Source organism: Mustela nigripes, chromosome 1, assembly GCF_022355385.1.
Source record: "Mustela nigripes isolate SB6536 chromosome 1, MUSNIG.SB6536, whole genome shotgun sequence".
NCBI lineage: Eukaryota > Metazoa > Chordata > Mammalia > Carnivora > Mustelidae > Mustela > Mustela nigripes.
This window is the reverse complement of record NC_081557.1, coordinates 104,899,086-104,913,968: the sequence shown is the minus strand read 5'-3', so window position 1 is coordinate 104,913,968 and position 14,883 is coordinate 104,899,086. Positions and strand designations below refer to the sequence as shown.

Here is a 14,883-nt window from a genome sequence, read left to right as displayed (position 1 = left end):
GAATATCACAATTATCAGAAGAGGGAAGGGCCTGCTTGGGTCGCGTTTGGGGTTTCTTTGTTGACTTTATCAGCTTGTCTCCCTGATGAACCCCAGAGAGCACTGGTTGAAAAGGAATCTTATGTAGATGGAGAGATTGTTGCCATTTGTCATAACTCAGACACTTCCGTGAAGGGAAGACTCTCAGTCTTGAAAACAGACTGTCTGTGCTCAGGGTTCACAGGATATAAAGGACTGAAGACCTGGGGGGGTCATTGCACTTTTCATGGGTGGGCAGATGCTACCACGTGCCCCTTGTGCGCTGCGGGGCTGAAGGGCATGTGTCCGAATGAGCTATGGAAGCAGGAGTTGGCAGAGCTCCGCTCATTTTGGATGCTGTCATTGTGCCTGTCAGAGCCCGTGCTGATCAAGTCAGAGTCCCCGTAGAGACAGTTAACTTGGGGAGGGAAAACTCGCTTCCTTAGCCCATAAATGCCTTCTCGAAGCAAGACATCAGGGGAGGGGCTAACTCCTGGAAGTTGTCTTCGGTGGAGAGAGCGCATCCTCGCGGTGAGGGCCGCCGTCATCACAGAGGCCTGGCCAGAGCCCGGAGCATGGGTCTTAAGAAGTGAGGATACATCCCGTGCTTTAGCTCTGAAGTGTTTCTGAAAGAAGGCTTCTCTTTGTGATAAGTGAGGTGGAAACTATGATAACTGAGGTGGAAACTAAGATAGGAGCAGAAATTAAATGAGATTTGGGTTTAAGCAAAAAGTGCTCCATGCCAAAAGTGTTTTGAGGTTGTTTCTTTGTTTTCCTACTGAGATTTTAAACCATAAATCTGATAAATGAGTAGCTTAAGGTCTTTCACACTTGAGTACAAATGTAAATAGTAGCCCTTATTAAAATGATCAGGCGTTCTTAGATTTTCTTTTTAATAGTTTCAGAAAAGTTGAGAATTATAGAATGTCCATTAAGTTTATATGATGTTAATTAAAATTACAGAGTTGATTCCTTAGATTTAGAAGCCTGAAAAGGTTTTGTAAAAAGCAACTTTGGATGTGCTGGAGAATGGAATACTGGTTTGTTATGTAAGTTTTTATTTGTCAGTGTGTTCGCCTGGCAGGTGTGGGAGTGTCCGTGAATCTTAAGAGGTTTGGTGCGGGGTTAAGTTTGGAGTGGCTCCGAAACAGAATGTGATGGGGTTTGTTGTCAGTCAAGCCTGTGTGTGCTGACGTTTTCTGGGTGACCTTCAGGTAGTTGCCAGGAAACAATTTCACAAAGAGGGATCTTCTCTGAAGTGAAAATCTGGCTTTGTAGGGGGTTACCAGGAAAGTTGGGAAGAGCTTTCCTGTCTCAAGGAACAGAAAGTATGAAGGAATAATGGAGAAAGGGGGACAGATCCAATATTTGAGTCCTAAATGGTGTTCAAAGTGCCATTTTACTTTTCTGATAGGAATTAGTGCACATGAGCTAAGCAACATGAAATCTGTGTCATCGCTCTGTAATTAGATCGTAATCATACAGTTCAGATGCTGTGGCATGTGGGAAGGTACCATACTTCAAAATGTTTACAAAGGTAGTCATTTCAAAAGCTATCTTTTAATTTTTACCAAATAGGATTAACTACACAGATCTGTTTCTGGTCACATAGACTGATGTCAGTGTGGGACAGGTTAATGTGGAATTCTGAAGAATTAAGACCACTTTAAAGGATTTTGTATAGGTAGAAATTAACAGCTTACTTTGTTAGGGTTTGTTGGCAAATTTTGGAATAACTTGCCTTCGGAGAACTTAAAATTTTAAATTTCATTGTGATTATTCATTACTTTCATGCTTCAGAATTTTTGTTTTCAGAAGAAACTTTTTGGAACTATAAATGTTATCTTTACTCCCAGAGGTCAAGTCTTTACTGTTCAATTTTCTAGCTGTATCTTTTTAATACATCAGTTACTTCTTTGTAAATTGGGAGACCTTTAGAGAGAGTTGGTTAGGAACGCGTCAGTTTCTGTTTGAAAGTCTTGTGAAAGGAAACACTTTGAGAAAGATAGTACCCCTCAAGTGTGAATGTTTTTACCTTCTCTTGTGCCTGAGAATCTGGTTCCCCAGGATGGGTGAGATGATGAAGTGGGATTGCAGAGCCCCCCGCCCCGGGTGTCTTCAGTAGCTCCTCTCCCTCTCTGTCTTCCTCTGGCCGCGAGCACTCTTCTGTCCTCTTGCCCTGATTCTGGTCATGAGCACATCTCCTCCCTCTTGCTCCCCAGGGTTCTCCAGTTTCTTTATAAGGCCTAGGTCAAAACCTGTCCTCATTGGCCTTCTTAGGATTCTTGAAACGACTCAGTGTAGAAACAAGACTGCTGTGTCTAGCTGGAATGAGTATTAGTTGCCATTCCCAATGTTGTACACATCGTGATCAGCCTCTGGTTCAGTGAGGGGCACAGCCCATTGTGTGAACGTGCAGCGACTGTATCACACCACTAGCCTGCAGAGGTGAGGACGGTTGGATGTCCGCAGTTTCGGCCAAATGGAGCCAAATAATAGCACTGTTCAGGGCAGTGTGAGAACAGTGGCCGTCAATCTTGTTTTCCCTGAATTTAATAGCAGTAAAGAATTTGGCTTTTTGTTCGTCCAAATGGTCTTTCCTGTTAGCAGACACTAGAAAAGCTATTTCAGAGTCCAGTTAACTTTTCCCAAGATTCTGTCTCCTCTTTTTGAAGTCCTAATACTAAATAAACTATAAATTCATTTAAGTGTTTTCTCATGAATAAAGAATTTCATGTGTTCTTTTTAATAGGAAAGTTGGAAACTCTCTAAGCCTCATACCTGCATAGGTTATCTCATTTGTTTTATTCATCGAGGTGTCTATAATTTGAAGAATGTTAAAAAAAAAAATGTATTCCTTTGACATTATAATTAACAAAAATTATAGAAGACCTAATTCTAGAGATCTTTCAGAAAGAGTGTTGAATCCCAGGATAGTGCTGGAAACACAAAACTTAAAGTCTGCTTTCGGAGATCACCTTTCAGAGTTCAGTGTCCTAACAGTCCCTAGATCCATGTGTACATGTTTTTTAAGTAAAAAATGTTATGAAGTTGAAGATAATTTGGTAAAATGGCACACACATTTAAAAAAAAGAAGAAGAAGAAGCAGCAGCAGCATTCTAAACACTGGCTAAATGTTTTAAAATCCCTGCCGACCTAATGAAATGCTCTGTGCTGGAAGTAGGGCACAGTAAGGTCCCTCTGGAACCACTAGAAGAAATGCCTTTCTTCCTCCTCTGTTTTTAAAATTGTGGACTTACACTGCTGTGGCTGAGACAAACTGTTACAATGTGTATTTTTAGTTACTCTCCATTTCTAAATTTGGATTTGTAGTTCACTAAACTAACCTTCCTTAAGCAAATGATGACCCAGAGGAAAACAACTGAACCTTCAGTTGTGTGTTGCGTTCCCTAAAATGAACGCCCCATTCCATAGCTTCCTGTGCGCTAAAGACAGAGTTGCCTCAAGAAAGAGATTAAGGTTGACGTTGTGTGTTCATAGAACCTTCTATAAGTGGAGTTGTAACTGTTCACCTACCACAATTACTCTGGGATTCATTCGTGTGCGTTCGGTCTCTTGTTAACTGGTGTTCCGTGGTGGGCTAGCATGCTGTACTTATCTTTTCACTCATTAATAGACTTTGGATTTGTTCCAGGTTTTGACTTTGTGGAGGGGTGGGGGGGTACATGCTTTGATTTCCCTTGGATACTCTTAAGAATTCAGTAACCCAGGAATATTCTCAATGTTGCCAGACTATGGACTACTGCCTTTCTCCTTGTTTTTCTAAATGATGAATCAAAGTACTGATTTCATATGGGTCCAAAATACTTTAACTATCAGATACATATTAAGGTATCTTTTGACCCTGTGGGAAATGATACTGCTCTTTAAGTGAGAGGAGGGGAAATATGGAAAGGAACAGTGGCTCATGGCTCTATCCCAAGTCCATGAAAGTCCACTGTATAAAGCAGGCGAACTCGTGTTTTCCCTTACAAACCATCCTGGAAAGTTCCCTTCAGACCAAGCTGGGACCATCCGTTTTACTTACAGTGCAGAGAGCTGTGACTCCAAATGTATCCCAGATTAGCTAAGATTTACAAGCTCAGTGGGAAAAGCTGCCACATTTTTGTATTATTACAGAAGACTATGAGCTAAAAATACTTGCTTCATTTAGAAAAAGTCAAATACTCCAAAAGAACTTTTTGACCTTTGAAATACAGAAGCATGATTAAATTCTGGCCAAATTTCCTATAACTTGCCTCTCCGTTTTTGAAAGTCTGTCAAACTATTTATTCTAACTACCTTTGGGAAAAAGAGAAGCCTAACAAACTTGTATTTTTAGCTTAGTATTCTAATTTTAGGCATTTGTTCAGAGTAAAAAATCTCCTTAGAGATAGACATAACTTTCAACATGAGCTGTTTCCACTGAAATCCGTTTTTAGAGACGATCCAGTTACGTCCCAAGCTTGTTTTTGAAGCAGCTGTGCCAGATTTACCCAGTTACAGAGTAATGTCCATATTTATCCGAAGTGTGTTCCGCTAAAACTACTGTATCGCACTAGAGCAGACTTAACTCTGTATAGGTATATATACATATTTACAGGCTTTATTTTTAAGTGCAGCATAAAAGAGAAAGCATTTCTATGGAATATATTTTTAGGTTAAAACGTTCAGATTATGGAACTTGGTTTTATACTTATGCATATTATAATAATTTCTAACGTCACCAGTAGGTCTCTACAGCTCTGAAGCAAATCTTGAGTATTCTTCTAAAATTCTTAATTCTAGGGCGCCTGGGTGGCTCAGTGGGTTAAGCCTTCGGCTCAGGTCATGATCTCAGGGTCCTGGGATCGAGTCCCACATTGGGCTCTCTGCTCAGCAGGGAGCCTGCTTCCCCTTCTCTCTCTCTCTGCCTGCCTCTCTGCCTACTTGTGATCTCTCTCTCTGTCAAATAAATAAATAAAATCTTTAAAAAATAAAATAAAATAAAATTCTTAATTCTATGTAATCCTGTCCACCCTCACATTTCAGTTCTCGTCAAAGGATACAAGGAGTTCTGATGACTCCTGACAGTGAAATGTCATCGCATGGCTCCTCCCCTGGAGCTGGACGGTGGCTGGAGGGGCTCCCTCTGACTCCGTGCTCCTTTTCCTGTGGGACCTGATGAGGTGGAACGTGGAGGAAGACACTGCCCCGGTCCCCACCGTCCACACCTGCCTGCCTAGAGCTCTGTCTCCGCGCTGTGTGGTGCGCGCGCGTGTGCGGGAAATGCAGGGGTTTGTTTTCCTGTGCAGTTGGAGCCCAGTCCTGAGTCAGAAGGGGAAAGTAAGGCATCAATGCATAGTTTCCTTCCCGTTTTCGACGGTTGGTTCCAAATACCGACAGAATTTTTCCATCTTCCTTGTTGAACCCAGTGAACTAAATGAACAACAGATGAAAATATTAACATTAAGGATTAATGGCTTGAGGAGGGGCTGTAAGTCAACTTTAATTACAGCAATTTTGTCTTCAAGTACTGAGCTGTGTTAAGGAAGTATCCATTTGGCGATAATATGTGGATAAGTTATTATACCTAGCTGATCAGAAATTACTTAGGGGGTTGTATCAGTCGTGTTCTTTTTGGTGTAACTAGAAGTTTCAAAACTGAGCTGAGTATTCATACCTTGATACCGTTTCTACAGCCTGTGTAGACATGTCATTGGCCTTCTCACGTCCTATTTGTTTGCATGCCAGATTGGTCCCTGTTTGGTTGATCACCCTGACGGCCTCCCACTAGCACCAATAGAGTAAAATGACATTTTCTCCTTGACCCTTTTAGACTCACGTTAGATGAGTCCCTAGATGACTCTTAGTCATGACTCAGACACAGCTTTGATAAGAAGTTTGTCTCCAGGCCTTTGTGGTCCTTGGGCATCTCCAAATTAATGTCTTTTGCAAGTCTGGATAGTGGGTTCTGCACTGCGTGCCGACAGAAATTCACTTGCCAAAGATAGCAACAAGTAAAAATTGGGCAGCTTTGAACAAGCAAAGTGTCAAAATCCAAAGTAGCACCTGACAGTTAGCTTTAACTTTAAAAGGTAATCTCAAAAAAGTGGGAACTTTATCAAGAAGAGAAAAATAAAAATTTATAAAAAACACTAAAAATAATAACCGGCTTATTCGTTATTTTAATAATGACTTATTAGCCAGTGTCCTGTCCTGTGCTTACTCTGCAGAAACAGGTGGGGGCCTTTGATGGGAGTGGGGCACAAACGGGGCTCCTGGATGGTGCCTGCAGACGCTCCCAGAGTTCAGGAGACCTGCAGCCTCTGGTTCATTGGAGCCTGGGCTTCAATCGTTGTCATGTCTGTTCTGTTTACGCCCTCATGTTCTAATGGCAATGTAAATTCTTCAAGCATCGCTCTTCTTTGCTCCCAAACCGTCCAGTCATTCATTTGATGTGCCCTTCAGGGACAGAGAAGAAAGAAATCATTCCAGTATCGTGTGATAAGTGCTAAGCATGTGTCCCATACATGCTCAAGCCTGGTAAAATCCTCACGGAGAGTTACCTGGGGGAGGGAACTGAGTCTGAAATAGGAAGGAAGAAAGATGTGTTCTCGTCAGAAAGTGCGTGTGGAAGGTCCTCCCGCAGGCCCGTGGGGAGGAAGCACGCCCTGTGCTGGAGAACGTGGAAGTGGGGTTGGTCCAGGAGCGGATGGAGAGAAGACGCCTGATGGGAGTCCCCAGAAGCCGCTGCAGAGCCCATTGGCTTTGGCTGGAGGAGGGGAGAAACCTCTGTTCTCTGAGAAGTTAGAGACGGGTATGACTGAAGGTAGCTTTGCAGGGAGAGAGGGGATGGCAGGAGCCAGAAACTAGACTCCTCGCTCGCCTCCGGGTTCTCACTGAAATGGGAGCGAGGTGATGACGGGCTTGACAGCATGTGCCAGACGAGGGGCGGTAGACCTGAAGATGAGAAGAAACACTGCCCAGAGGACAGAAAGAAGAAAACCCGAGTGGTACTGAGCACCTTTCGAGGCCAGAGACCACTGATTTGTAATACCAGTGTGGGTGGCTGATTTTTCACCAGCGTTTCTTAGCAGTCTCGGTAAGAAATGAAGGGAGCACTTTCCTAACATTGGTTCAAGGTGGAAGTTTGCTCTGTTGAGGTAAAGTTATGTGCGTATTTCAGGATGTGAAAGGTGCTCATGTGCACGTCACATGATCCGCTCAGAGGTCAGGCTCCTAGGGATGGAGGAAGAGACCAGGAACTCGCCCTCCAGAGACAGAGACGCTCAGCGTTCCTCGTCGTCAGGGAACTAATAACCAGACCTGGAGGAGGCGGCTCCGGTCGTGATCTTGGGGCCCTGGGATCGAGTACCGTGTCGGGCTCCCTGCTCAGCGGGGAGCCTGCTTCTCCTTCTGCCACTGTTGCTCCCCCTGCTTGTGCGCGCGCGCTCTCTCTCTAATATGTAAAATCTTTTTTTTTAAGGTTTGTTTTTTTTTTAATTAAAGATTTTATTGATTTGACAGAGATCACAAGCAGGCAGAGAGGCAGATGGGGGTGGGGAGAAGCAGACTCCCTGCTGAGCAGGGAGCCCGATGTGGGGCTCGATCCCAGGACCCTGAGATCACGACCTGAGCTGAAGGCAGAGGCTTTAACTCACTGAGCCACCCAGGCACCCCTGGGGAAAAACCCCACGAGATATTCCCTGACACCTGTCAGAATGGCTAACAACATGACACAGAAACTGGTGTTCGCAGGATGCAGAGGGAGGGGTCCCTCGTGTGCTGTTGCTGGGAGTGCAGAGGCACAGCCCCGTCTGGAGAAGAGTGTGGAGAGTCCTCCATGTTGAATACAGAGCTACCCTGTGACCCTGCAGTTCCACCTCTGGGGAGTTGTTGGAAGAAAACAAAAACCACTAATTCAAAAAGATATGCACATCCCCTCTGTTGGCTGCAGCATTATTTACAGTGACCGAGATGTGGCGGTGACCTCAGTGCCCACTTAGCTGTCGGTCACTTACCAGCCCGTGTCCATCGGTGTGTGAACAGATGAAGCTGTGCCTGGCCGTGTGTGTCTTTCCGTTTGTGACAATGTGGGTGAACCTTCAGGGCCTTATGCTAAGGCAGATAAGTCACAGAAAGACAAGTACCATCAGAAAGACAAGTGTTACATCACTTATAAGTAGCACCTAAAAAACAAAAAACCAAGCCCATCGACAAAGAGGACAGATGGGTGACTAGGGGCATGCGGGAGCGGGATCAGAAGGTTCAGACGACCAAATTACAAAATAAGTAAGTCCTGGTGATGTAACACACAGCATGGTGACTGTAATTAATAATGAACTGTGATTATTAGCTATAGTTAATAATGCATAATAAATGCAAATTTAAAAGTTGTTGAGAGAATAAGTCCTATAAGTCCTCATTCTAAGCAAAACAATTTTGTTTAACTGTGGTGATGGACGGAGGGTCATGGTGGTCACTGCCTGGCATGCGCAGACACCGGTCCTTGTGTTGTCCCGTGGGGACTAACACAGCCGTCTGTGTTGCTCATGCCTCAACGCATTTTACTTAATTTTTTAAAAAAGATTTTATTTATTTGAGAAAGAGCACAAGCAGGGGGCGGGGCACAGAGGGAGGGAGAAGCAGACTCCTCGCTGAGCAGGGAGCCCGATGCGGGGCTCCATCCCAGAACCCTAGGATCCTGACCTAGGGTTCAGGATCGACCTGAGCCAACGGCAGACCTTCACCGACTGAGCTGCCCAGGTGTCCCCTCAATGTTTTTTTAATAGGAAAAAAAAAAAGCCAGTAGACCAGGAGGAGAAAGAAGATAGTACTGAGTCCCTGAGATTAGAGGGCAGCAGAGTGGGACTGTGCTCATGCGGGAACCGGGCAGGAGAGAACAGCGTCCCAGAACGTGGGATGGGCATGTGCGAGGTTCCTGAGGGGGGCAGCGTGGAGCCCGTGCCAGAGTGTTGCTGGAGCCGCCCGTGTTGCCATGTGCGGACGCAGCACCGTCGGTGGCAGCTGGTCGTGTGGGCTTGGCGCCACGGTGGCCAGAGTGGTGGGCTGTGCATACAGGAGTCTCTGTCCAGACTGAAGCCCCATGGTCTCAACCGGCCAAGTCAGGGGTTCAGGTGGGTGGAGGTGAAGGTCACTAGGACCCAGAAGGTAAAGGAGCTGTCACGTTGAGTGAACCCTTCACCTAGTAATTAACGTGTAGGTCACAATGTCTATTGGCATGTCTGACAGCTACCGCGATACCGAAGTGGTCGTGAACGTAAGTGGTATTTCCAGATACTGCAACTACGACAGGATACGAAAATGCTGACCACGGATGGAAAGTCAGAGGGAGAGCAAATACAGCTGTTGGTCATCTGTATTTGTGTTTGAAGGGAATGCTGAATTTCAGAACAAAGTTACTGAGAACGAAGGTGAATCTTAATCACCCAAGTTCATGGGGCCTCTGCATTTTGTCTCGATCCTCTGATTAAGAAATCCTGCGTAAAGGATGGTGTATTCAGCGGGCATAAACCTGAGTAAAAAACAGGTTTCTGCAGAGGCAGAGCTCCTAGAGTAGGAGGGGTGAGGGCGCAGAGGTGGACTGTCTCCCTCATGGGTGTGCCTCGGGCATGCCTCTGTGAGTAGCCGCCAGTTTCCTGAGCAATAAAAAGCCACATTTAAGTCAAACCAGAAAAGCCAGGGGAGAGGAAGCCTGTGCTCCTGCAGACGGGAGGTTCGTGGGATGGTGAGAGGCCCAGCAGGCGTAGTCCGGGAGCATGCGCAGAGGAGGAGGTGACCGAGGACGGAGTAGCAAGGAAGGGGGTCAGAATGGTTGGAGGGAGGACCCAGCTTCCAGGTCCTGCCCCCCTGGCGGCTGAGGCCAGGGCCGTTGGGACACCTGGTCAGGCAGGCCCTCTGGAAGCACTGAAGCCGTAGTGGGCCCCCGGCTTCACCAGGTAGTCCAAGTGGAGTCCTGCTGAGGGACCGTTAGAGGCTCTGAGCACAGCTGCAGACAGCGGAGGTCACTCGGGACACGCAACAGCCCGTGTACAGCGGTGGGTGTGCTGGTGGCCCCAGTTGGTTTCTGGTATTGGCTCTCCCCCTTGGCTTCAAGTGCATGCGCTGAACACAGGATCAGGTGAGGGTTGGTGAATAGAAATAAAGTGTTAAGAAGCATTCTTTTCTGAAAGACCACACTTGCCATCTTACCCCATGGGATGGGTTTGGGAGGGTCTGCGAGGTAAGAGGAGTATCACCGTGAGGTCAGGTCATGCAGTGTAGGGTTCGTAAGGATCTGGGATCCCTCCAATGTGTGTGATTGGACGGTAGAAGCAGTGGTCTTTCCGGGCAGGTAGCATGTTAGCTTTGAGCAGGTGCTGGACAGCTGAGCCCCCGCGCCCTTGTACTGCCAGCGGCATTTTGTTTCTGTGCATCGAACAGTGGATTTGTCATCGGTAGGCTGATTGTGTTTGTGTTGGTTTTTCCTAGGAATTAGCTCTTCGTAGCCAGTTACCGACACTGGAGCAGGATGGCGGGACTCCAAACCCGGTGCCTTCCCCTGGGATGTCTCAGGAACTGAGAACAATGACCACCAGTGGCTCGGATCCCTTTCTAAACAGGTGGGTGGGAGCTGCCCCGGCCAGTGTCTGAGAAAGGCCATAGTTGCCCGCGTGCCCGTTCAGTGCTGGGCACACCCAGGGGGTAGCCGTGGGGGCCACGCCCCATGTTGAAAATGACCATCTTGGCAAACGGTGAGTCCCACCAAGCTCTGGGCTTCAGAGTCGGCTCCTGGGGTAGGACGCGTGACATGTTCCCGCTCACGTGTCTGCTTCTGGTGAGTTCACATCACACAGTCCTGAAGGGGTGCGTGCGTGCCTTCTGTGGAAGTTCATCCTCGAGTTCCCTGAGGCCAGCGTCCGGGCACCCCTCCTCTCCCCACCGGGCAGGGGCCCACAGCCTCCCCATGTCAAGGGCTGTTGCTTAAGGCCATGAGATGGAAGGCTGTGCCTCCTTACGAAACACCCCCGCCACTGGCAGGATGTGCTTGCAGATGCCTTTCAGCAAGTTCACACAGACCTCGTTTGAGCAGAGTGAGGTCGTGCTGTCCCGTGCAGAGCTGGGCTGGAGGCTGTGGGCTGACGGCCCTTCCCTGGAAAACACTTAAAACTAAGGTTGGACGAAGGTTCATCCTTTTAGGTTGTAAAATATTGGTGGAGTTTCAGTCTTTAAAATATGGAGCAACGGGACGCCTGGGTGGCTCAGTTGGTTAAGCAGCTGCCTTCGGCTCAGGTCATGATCCCAGCGTCCTGGGATCGAGTCCCACATCGGGCTCCTTGCTCTGCAGGGAGCCTGCTTCTCCCTCTGACTCTGCCTTCCACTCTGTCTGCCTATGCTTGCTCTTGCTCGCTCTCTCTGACAAATAAATAAAAATCTTAAAAAAAAAAAAAAAAAAAAAATATGGAGCAAATACTTTCTTGTCTTTGTCCTTTTAGGTTTTTTAAAACCAGTTTTAAGCGGTGCACTTTTAAAAAACATTTAAAGGCACTTTGGTTTAAGAACGTTACTAATGCTACACTTAAATTTCTCACCAAGTGAATTGAAAACTTCATAATTCAGAAAATGAAATTTCTGGGGCGCCTGAGTGGCTCAGTGGGTTAAGCCTCTGCCTTCGGTTCAGGTCACAGTCGCAGGGTCCTGGGATCGAGCCCCACATCGGGCTCTCTGCTCAGCGGGGAGCCTGCTTCCTCCTCTCTCTCTGCCTACTTGTGATCTCTGTCTGTCAAATAAATAATATCTTAAAAAAAAAAAAGAAATTTCTCTTATCCTGCCAAAACATTTAGTACAATAGAATTTCCATCATTTGATCCGTGTTTTCTTTTCTTTTCTTTTCTTTTTTTTTTTTTCTTAAGATATTTTTTTCATTTGACAGAGATGGAGTGAGCATAGCTGGGGCAGGGGCAGAGGGAGAAGCAGACTTCCCACTGAGCAGGGAGCCCCATACAGGGCTCAGTCCCAGGACCCTGGGATCATGACCCAAGCCAAAGGCAGGCATTTAACGACTGAGCCACCCAGATGCCCCCAATCATTTGCTGCGACAGGATTGGGGCTGGTGGCCTCGATTCTTAGGTTTGATTTTGAAGGCCATCTAAAATGTATTTTAAGTTCATATTTGTCCTTTTGACACATACAGTTTAAAGTTCTGCCAGAGTTTGAGTGTATGTGCACAAGGTTATAGTTCTGAAGTCAAACTGAGATTAGTTAGGAAAGGTCAGAGCCACGCAACTTTTTCTTCCCCAACAAGGAGCATTTCAGATAATCTAATTCCAGTGTCCATCCGAGGACCTGTGTGGGTCCAGGGGTAGAATCAGACTGCATAGATAAGTGGGTGGACCCTCTGGTAGTCACATGTGAAGATTCTTCCTGAGAACGTTTGAGGCACGCTGGGCTGTCGCTGGAGCTTCTGTTTTCTGGCGAAGATCACAGGCTATCAGGTCGTCGGCACTGTTACTCTAAGGGGGGACTTCTGGCCACTGTGTCGTTCCCCCAGTCTGACACCTTTATCTGCTTGAATGTTTGTCAGAAACTCTTGACGAGGGGCGCCTGGCTGGCTCAGTGGGTTATAAGCCTCTGCCTTCGGCTCAGGTCATGATCTCAGAGTCCTGGGATTGAGCTCCACATCGGGCTCTCTGCTCAGTGGGGAGCTTGCTCCCCACCTCTCTCTGCCTGCCTGTCTGCCTGCTTGTGATCTCTGTCAAATAAATAAATAAACTCTTTCTAAAAAAAAAAAAAGAAAAAGAAGAAACTCTTGATGGTTTCTCCGTTGCCTGCTACTGAGATCATACACGAACACAGTAGTTACATCCAGAGTTCATACAGAACACACTTGTTACCCCACTTGTCACCAAGCTGGCTTTCAGCCCTGCTGCAGCCCCCCCCCCCCCGTTACCCTGGGAGCCTCATCATCAGGTCCAGTGTCCCCTTGCACCAGCCTCTTCCCAGCTCCCCCCTCGGTTCTCAGAGCACTTTGCTTGCACACCGCTTGGGTGTGATTCGTGAATGTACGTGTTAGCCTCTCCTCGACTGTACGCGTCTCTCAGAAACCATCAAATACAGGTTTTTGTAGTTGTTGCGTCTGTCCCCAGAGTCTGGGCTGGTTCCAGTCCCGCGTGTCTGTGGGATGAGTAGACAGGGAAGTGGCCCCTGTGCTCATCCCGTGGTGTGGACAGAGCTCCACACCAGGGTCTCCCGTGGCCGGGGCAAGCCCTGCGCTGCGTGGCGGGAGTGGCAACCAGGCCCTGTCCCATCTTAGGGCTCTGACAGGATGAAGACAGACCACATCCTGAGGCCTCCAAAGCAGCACTGTTGTGTCCAAGTGGCCCTAGGGGCACATTCGTGTTTTCCTGGGTCCCTGTGAGGCTTCCAGCTCTTGCCAAATCTGGCAGAAGCCCGAGAGTAGTGTAGGGGTTTCAGTGCAACCGTGAGGGGAGGGAGGACACAGCCACTCCTTCATGTCATTAGGGAAGAAGCTGGGCCATTGAGGTTTCAACTTTCATCACGGGGCTCAATCTCAGGACCCCAGCATCACGACTTGCCGCTTAACTGACTGAGCCACCCAAGCACCCCAGGGGACTTCTTACTCATGGGCAGCGACTCCTCCCTTAGGGCCTGATTCAGAAAGGACTTGTGGTTTGTTTTTTGTTGTTTTTTTTTTTAGATTTTATTTATTTATTTTATTTATTTTATTTTATTTATTTGACAGAGATCACAAGTAGGCAGAGAGACAGGCAGAGAAAGAAATGAAGGGAAGCAGGTTCCCTGCTGAGCAGAGAGCTCGACGCGGGGCTCAATCCCAGGACCCTGAGATCATGACCTGAGCCTAAGGCAGAGGCTTACCCCACTGAGCCACCCAGGTGCCCCTGGGACTTCTGGTTCTTTGATCGGGGTTGATTGTTCCTTGGCTTGAACTCTGTCCATGCTCCTCCACCCCACCCGCCCCCGGCCTGTGGAGCACCACTGGGAAATCAAGATCCTGAAATGCGTGGGCCGTGTGGCCCCCCCAGCTTCAAACGGCACCACAGAGAGAATGCCCACACGGAGAACTTTCTGTCCACGGGGAAGGCTGCCAGCCTGTCCTTTTTCTTCTCTTGCCACCAGAGCCAGCACCAGAGGAGAGATTGGGGCCCCTTCAGGCTGCCCTCCTCTCCCTGCTGAGGGCCAGGTCTGAGTCCTGGCGAAGGGGGTGGGTGCTTGTGGTGTGCACTGAGCTGTCCACTGTAACCTGGGAACCCTAGAAAATGCTGGTCTCTGACGCTCCCTGTTTTGCAGTGGCACCTACCACTCGAGGGAGGAGAGCACAGACAGCGGGCTGAGCATGAGCAGCTACAGTGTGCCTCGGACCCCGGACGACTTCTTGAACAGCGTTGACGAGATGGACACAGGTGGGCAGTGGGGGTCCTCAGCTGGTCTTGGTGGGCCGCCTTCAGTGACACAGCCGTGGTCGCCGTGTTCGGGAGCCAAGCTTGTTGGGAAGAAAACCTGTCACGACTCCGTAAAGTTCATTTTGATTGAGCCTGCTTTGTTTCTATATATGTAGCTTGCAGTGACAGTGTTTTCGCAGATTGTAAACGTGGGCAGCATTGCTCCCTTCGAACAGCACTGACGACGCGACTCTCCGCAGCACTTAGGACCATGGGCTGGCCTGCAAGGCGGTGGAGGGCTCTCACACATGGTTGTGGTCATGGACCTGTGTGGGTTCGGTGACTGCAGACCTCTCCCCTGAGCTTTCTGGCCCAGTGTGGGTATTGGCTCAGGAGGGCAGGGAACTTGGAGCGGCCTCCTTGTGGCTCACCCGCTGAGCCCTGACTGGCCAGCTCTCTGGCC

At 47.9% G+C, this 14,883-nt stretch overlaps 1 protein-coding gene across 1 annotated transcript in view; it reads left to right on the top strand.

Annotated features, from left to right (window-relative positions):
* The window catches only part of YAP1 (Yes1 associated transcriptional regulator), a 119,345-nt gene that overhangs the window by 100,243 nt on the left and 4,219 nt on the right, over window positions 1-14,883 (top strand). The window contains exons 7-8 of the mRNA XM_059407076.1: window positions 10,492-10,622; window positions 14,329-14,441. Of these exons, the coding sequence (XP_059263059.1) occupies window positions 10,492-10,622; window positions 14,329-14,441 (244 nt within the window). The remainder of the gene's footprint in view (window positions 1-10,491; window positions 10,623-14,328; window positions 14,442-14,883) is intronic.